General features: G+C 35.1%; 1 protein-coding gene across 1 annotated transcript; it reads left to right on the forward strand.

Annotated features, from left to right (window-relative positions):
* Positions 1–2020: 2020 nt before the first annotated feature.
* On the forward strand, positions 2021–3547 carry LOC106334959 (F-box/LRR-repeat protein At2g40920-like). Its single transcript, XM_013773367.1, is given in 2 exon segments — positions 2021–2332; positions 2335–3547. Coding segments are annotated over 2 exon segments (1254 nt in total). The 5' UTR covers positions 2021–2106; the 3' UTR covers positions 3363–3547.
* The last annotated feature ends 4076 nt before the right edge of the window (positions 3548–7623 follow it).

Here is a 7623-nt window from a genome sequence, read left to right on the forward strand (position 1 = left end):
ATTACACAAATTTAAATATTACAACAACACTAGTAGTCAGGCAAGTTTGATCCGGAAACTTCAAAATTTTCAAATATTGTCCAAATTTTTTTGTGTAACTTAAGATGGTTGTTGTTGTTGTTTTGATGCATTTTTCGTACAATTATTAATCGAAGTTACTTTTCATTAAATTTGTAATCGAAGTTACTTTTGATTAAATTTGAGCAATATATATAGCTTCCGCAATGTGAATATAAAACCTAAAAGCAATTCACAATACAATTTAGTGAAAACTCTTTCGGTTTGCTTTTCACAGTGATAGATTGCAGAAAGGCTGATTTTGTGGGCAATCCTCTCTCCTCCCTCCGTTCTCACTCTAAAAACCTTTCACGGAGGTGATGATGAGAGAGGTTCAAGGTTTCGCCGTTTTTTTCTCCGGCTCTGACTCCCGGTGATCGGGCATTGACTCTGGCAAGCGGCGGCTTCTTCAGCGACGACTTGGCTGACTTCTTTTCCGGCAAACGATAGCTCCTTCGGCGTCGCTTGGCTGGCTCTGTCTCCGGCATTCGATGGCTTTCACAGCACCGTTTATGGCCGGCTCCTCTTTTAACTTTTATCGCTCATCTCTGATGTTGGTTTATGTTCAGATCTGGTTTTTCCGGTTTTAATTTTCTCGTTTTTTAGTTTTGTTCTCTTGAGCGTTTAAAAATCTATTGCTGTTGACGTTTGTTCTAATCTCGAGCTTCCTGTTCTGGTGTGTTCCGGTGGAGTGCTCGATTAGACATCCGACGGTAATCTCCGAGCCGGTGAAGTCGACGGCGTCTCTGCTTCTGAGCCATCTAGTTCTCTTTTGCTTACGGCAAAACGCGTGACTATGTGCTGTCATGTGGAGATGCATCCTTCATCATTTGGACTTTTATGGTTGGGCTTTATGGCATTGTCTTGTTAGGCCTCTTTGTACTTTGTTGACCATTTGGTCGTTTTAATAAAACGAGATGACAAAAAAAAGCCATTTTGTTAACCAAATATTAATAAACAACAGACTGATATCAATCAAAGAACACAAAAGAGAAGCAATTTAATTTTGGAATTAGTTTCTTATGCTGATGGGCCTAAGGGCTATGGCCTGTAGAGTTTAAAATGAGCTTTATCAATCAAACAGCTCAGAGAAGATTTGAGTTTTAGTTATAACAGCGTTTTAAAACTGGACCGACTTGTTGGTCGAGAAGGTTCGACGATGAACCGGTTATGTAATCGGGTTAGATCTAATAACTAGTTCGATTATGAATCGGTCAAGATCGGTATAGATCTCATAGTTATTGAACTTAATAAAAACCATTAAAATTATCAAATATCTATGTCACCATGAGAATGAAATTCAAAATTCTTAGAGAAATAGGTCGGTTCATCTTAATTTATATTATAATTTTTATTAAACTAACTATTAAATTGATAAATAGTGTACAAAAGAATACTCTCGCACTTTCTTTATATAAAAGCTACGGAATCGCCTAATATGATTAACGTATATATGACAATTAATGATTATGAATAATAAATATTTGATAATAATTTTTGTATCTTAGATTTTTTTTTGTTTAATTTTATATTATTAAAATACATTAAACAGCCACCTTAGCATATAATAATAAAAAAAATTTATATGTTATATTTTGAATTTTTAAAACGACTATAAATTACTAAAAATATTAAATGTCTTACACTAAAATTTTGTAATCAATGGTTTACGTTTTTTGGTAATAATAACATACAAATGTTCATAAATCGTATGAATATGATTGTTTTGATTTATTTACCAAAAAAATATTGTAAATAAACAAAATGTAATGTTTTGATTTATGTCCTTACTCTAATTTAATTATATACATAATACATAAATGCATACAAATAAATAATAATAATAAATAAAATTTATTTTTATACATAACATTCATCCCGCACAATTTTTCGGGTCTTAGTTTAGTTGTATTTTAGACATAAAATAGTATTTTTACTTAAAATTAAAAAGCCCACCTTTGCATAGATACGATACATACAGATTAGGTTTTTGCTCTTGGATCATAGAGCTTCCAATTGATTTGTTCTTAGCTGCTGTTTTCATTGAAAATGGATGCAGAAGTAGACAACTCATCAAGATTGTTTAAGCTGAAGAAAAGAAGATCAAATCGCTCTTGTAACTTGTTGATAATGGACTCTTTTTTGGGTCTAATTTCCGAGATCCCTCTAGATCTCTTGGTCGAAATTCTTATCAGACTGCCACCAAAGTACTTGGCGAGGTTCAAGTGCGTCTCAAAGCAGTGGTCATCCCTCATCTCTTCTCGATATTTTTGCGAACGTTTTTTACGATCACACAAGGAAAACAACAACCACATCTATACATGTGTTTGGTTGGTGAACGCGGTCAAAGTGAACTGCTGTCCATGTCATCAACGTCTCCAGACAACACTAGTTTTGTGGTCGACCAAGATTTGAGGATCCCAGGGATGGGAGGCTACTACTTGACTGATCTCCACGGCTTGATGTGTTTCTCAATGGGGGAAAAAGCTTGTATATACAACCCCAGCACCGGACAGCTTTTGACCTTACCCAAGATAAAATCTGACTTCATAGCCGATCAAGGTCAAACGAGGTATATTAACCGGTACTATATCGGATATGATTCAGTTAATGATCAAAACAAACTATTATGCACCAGTGTTATGTATTCGTACAGTTTGTCTAATCTGAAATCAGAGCACTGGGTGTTTGTTCTAGAAGCTGGAGGTTCCTGGAAAAAGGTTGTTCCGCATGAGAATTATCGTCCTCATACCCCTTTCCCACGAGGACAGTCTATCAGTGGATCAGTAGTACATTATCTGGCGTGGCATGATATGTACACTTGCGCGATTGTGAGTTTTGACGTTAGGTCTGAAGAGTTAACTACCATCATATTACCTGAGGATGTCAGGGCTAATATATCCATTCCTGCACTTGCTATGAAGGCAGAACTTATAGATTATGGTGGGAAAATAGCTATTTTCGAACATAGCAAGCTAAAAATTGGGGGTATGGTGATATTATGGGTATTGGAAGATGCTGAAAAAAAGGAATGGTCGAAGAGGAGTCTGGTTTTGCAGCCTTGTCAGAGGCATTTAGTCCAGGACACTGAGTTTATTTTAAAAGGCACAACTCAAGACGGAAAAGTTATCTTGGCACCGGTGGAGATGCATTCTGGATTCTACATTTTGCGTTATGATTTGCAAAGCAATGACTTGAGGAAAGTTGAAATTAAAGGAGTACCAAACCGTTGGTTTGACAAAGAATGCTACTATGACTTGAGGTTGATGAGTGAGAGTGAGAGGGTCATCTACTTGGAAACTTGAGCACTAGCTCTTTTACAATGTATTTTTGTTTGAATTATTTATTTGCATTAGAATAAATGTGACTGAGTGATAGTGAGACGGTAATCTTCCTGAGACATCCTTTCTTCTTTTTATCCGTTGTCCATTTCATTTCTTGAATTTTTTGGGGCGTTTTAATTGACCTCCCAGCTCCCATAGATTTTACTAGCGGCTTTAACTAAAGAAATGTGTTTCAAACGAGTTGATTCCTTCATTATCCTACTTTTTAGTTTAGTTCAGAGTCTCTTGTTTAAATAGTTCAGCTTCAGTTATGACCGTCAATGCAAGTCTTCTCAGGTTTACATGATGGTTTTGAGCTCAAAAAGTAAACAGTCTCAAACTCATGTTTATCAGTGCTATGTTTCTACGCTTCGCTTGCTCTTGGTTGGGAGCAGTCTCTGTTTTCTTGCTCTTTATTTTGAGGCTATCATATCGTATCTACTGATGCCTACTGTTCAGCCCTCACTCGTTATGGTTTTTCAATTATTTTTACAGAATTGGTTCTTTGTCGGATCTCTCTGTGTGTGGAGGATATCCTTCACCATTTTGTAATTCTTTTATTTTGATATACAAACCCAGCGTTAAAAAAAATAGAATGTACAATATATTTCCATGTAGTTATTAGGAAAATTAGTATTTGTGTATAAGGTTTACTATATTTTAAATGTAAAGAGTTTGATAGACAATTTATGTATTTGTACAAATGAACCTATTAGCTAAGTTAATAAGATGAGAGAAGTGAAACCGTAACCTTACTAGGAAACAAGGATTCTGATTATGAAAAAGAATAGGAGCATAAAACAAAGTCACTCTTTCTGGAATGCTTCTCTCGCCACATCAAGTGTTCTCTAAGCCTCTTGTGAGACCTATCAACTGACGCCTTTGATCAAACATTTGTTTGAACAGAGCAAAGGTTTCATTCAACCATGATAATCTGAAACCTGAAAAGCAAACGCTCTAGCCAGAAACTAGCATCACCTCAAATGTTCCCTAAGCCTCATATTACAATCATTCACCAGCTTACGTCATTTAGACCACACTCTAAAACAACAACAACAACAAGCATCACCTCAGGTGTCCCTTAAGCCTCCTGATCATACAAATGACGCATTTGAAAGACAGAGCATACAAGGAAAGACACTACAAACTTTGTTTCATTCATTTAACCATAATGATCTGAAACATCAATAGATTCTCATATAAAATCTCTTCATGCAAGGAGCCGAGAACATGGGAAATCTCGTTGGTACCAAAGCATGTTCAAAAAGTCAAAACAAGTTGCCAATAAATGTATAATACGAAAATAAGAGCAACATTCCCATAAAGTCAAGCAGAAAAACAGTAAACCATCAAATAGTGTTTGTCAACAAGACGATTTGACAACACTTCATTGCAAGGGCTCAAGACTTGTTGTTATTTTGAAAGCCATGAACACCTGAGAGCCATACCCACGCATGTTCTGTAATAGAGAGAACCAACAATGTCAGAGATTAGATAAGTAACTAGGGATGAAAGTATAGAATGATATTGACTAAATAGTTCCCCATATGCTTCAACACTTCCATCAAAACCAGAAACACTCCACTTGTTGATCAACATCAGATCATAGGAATCCAAGTCATCACCAGTCTAGTAGACCATCTTGGACATGTCAGGTTTTGTCTTAGGAAGAGATAGGAAGAATTTGCCCTGTGTTGAAAGTCTGAAGCCATAGAACCTCTTTGCTGAGCGAGCAACCCTAGATTTGGGTTTGGTATTCTGCAATGATAAAACTAAATCCAAAATATGAAAAAGTTGAAGCAAATAAAGAGAGAAAATAATGAAACTTTGATTACTCTTTACCACATAGATGTTGTCATTTTTGTCAAATCCACTGTATTCCCACTTCTTGATCAAGTAGTGATCATATTCAACATACTCAGCTGCGGATGAGGAGTGCATAGCCATGATGTTTGGCTTGTAGAAAGAATCAAGTTTCTTTGAGATTAAGACCGTATTTTCTGGTGGTGGGGGTAATTATAGGAAGTTCCTGAGGTGGCAGTCAAAAGAACTTCCCGGATAAAATCAAATGATATTTGATAAGGAATATAAAATCAAAGTCAATGAATCCAATAAAATAAAGCCTAACAATCGCAACTTACATAAATATACATGTAGATAAAGATCTTACCTGTAGAAGTAGACGAAGAGGATCTTGTTAGTGATCAACACAAACTATTATGTACAATTTTTGAGTTATCTTACTATTTTTTCCTCGCTCATGAGTCATATTTATTAGTATTTTGAGCATACTTTGCTACTCTGCAAATGAAAATGAATTTCATAATATCTTGATTTCCACATGTTATTGTTGCTTAATCATTACTCCTCTTGCATGTGACCTTGACTGCATATTGAACAATTAATCACTTAATGCAAAAAAATTAAATTTTACCAGTCCTAATTCGCTGACCAGAATTATCAATGTTGCTATTTTACGGACAAAAAAATTGTGAAGCTATCAATTAGTGGGTTTTGTAGAGAATGATGAGAGTAGAAGATTGGAAGAATTGTATATTGACTCTCATAAGAATAATAGTTAGGACTACATACATACTAGTGATATTTCCTAATCTATATAGATACAAATATATGTAATATCTTATATAATAAATATACAGTATTTGCTAATAATGTCTATGATATTCTATATCCTTCTATAGTTTTATAACTAGATGCTTAAGCAAACATTGTTTTCTTGTTTAGCTTCAGTAATTATCTGCATGAACAATTAAAAACGTCAACTTGGTTTGGCTCTCTGCTATAAGTTTGAATCATTTGTGCCGAGAATCTTTCAAGTTTTGGACTTGTTTTTCAAAGTGACGTCTATTTGTGAGTCCTTGGAATTTTCTTTGCTCTAAAAGCATACATTATGAATCTGTGAAATTAGTAGGCGGTAGGAATGTGCAGATTATTAATGTGTAGGCTCCATCATAGCAGCTATGGAATGTATTTCCAGTTTGTGATGCATTAGAACTGTTTCTTTATTTACACACACAAATGCTTATAGGCTTTGGATTGATGCATTGTTTATTTGTATGTTGAATGAAGTGCTATTTATGTCTATTCACTTATGTTAAGTTAAAAGCATGATAATTAGTGCATTGTTTCTCTCTCCAGTTGCCATTTTGTTAAAATTGTATTTAGCTAGTGAAAGCTTATTTAACAATTGATTCTTAAGAGATCCATGTAGCTACATAAAAGAGTATGTGTTGTTCTTCTTCTCTTTGTGACAGAATCAAACCCCCACACACAAAATTTACTGGTAATCATATGAGTTCACAAAAAGGAGTAGACTATATATTTCTTCTCTTAATATGTGTTACATTGAATGTGTAATGTAAAGTTTGATAAGAATTGTGTGTTTTGGATCTATAATAGAAGAGTCGTATATAAGAAAAAAAGAGGAGGAAGCAGAAAACATGTGGGAGCAGCGCCAATCCTCATGGTGAGAGCTAAAGGTTGAAAAAATATCATTTCTTTTTATTCAATGGTTTCTTTGTTCTGAATGTTTGAGTTAATGGCAGAAGGTGGAGAAGATCGTGACAAGTGAACCACCACCGGAATCTAAGTGGAATCTCCTGCGAACAAGCTCTGCTTCTTTTTTATCTTAAAAGACTTTCTTGTTCTTCTTTGTGTTGGTTCAGATTAGAGAGACACATCTTTGTTCTTTGTATATTCTGTTAAGACTTTTATCAACTCAAAACAATGTCTTAAATTACATTTGCAGCTGTTCAAACTTTTGAGTAAGCCCACTTGTTCAAGTAAGAATCCGACAACGCTACCTTACAGAAAACGAATGAAATAATGGTTCGTTGTTTTATGTTTTGTATAGAGAAATGCACATATCAGGGTTTTACACACTTGATAGTGTTTTTAGTGGATGTGCTGTGTTACGGTCGGTATTCATAGGGCAGCAGATTCATGGCTATACGCCTATACGATCATTGAGTTAAACTCAGTGGTTAACAGTTCGGTGGCTCATATGTATATGAGAAATGTGAAAATGTCATAAGGTCAATGCATGTTCGTAGTTTGTTGGTTGCGTGGAATACACTCATCTCCTAGATCGCTCAAAACAGATGACTTGAAAGAGTGCTTAAACAAGATAAGACGATGAAAATCTCTTGTTATAGGCCGGACGGTTTGTAACTGTGTTCAGTTCTTGTTATGATTCAGGCCATTCTGGTTTAAAAGACAAGGG

This window comes from Brassica oleracea, chromosome C3 (assembly GCF_000695525.1).
Source record: "Brassica oleracea var. oleracea cultivar TO1000 chromosome C3, BOL, whole genome shotgun sequence".
In the NCBI taxonomy this organism is placed as follows: domain Eukaryota; kingdom Viridiplantae; phylum Streptophyta; class Magnoliopsida; order Brassicales; family Brassicaceae; genus Brassica; species Brassica oleracea.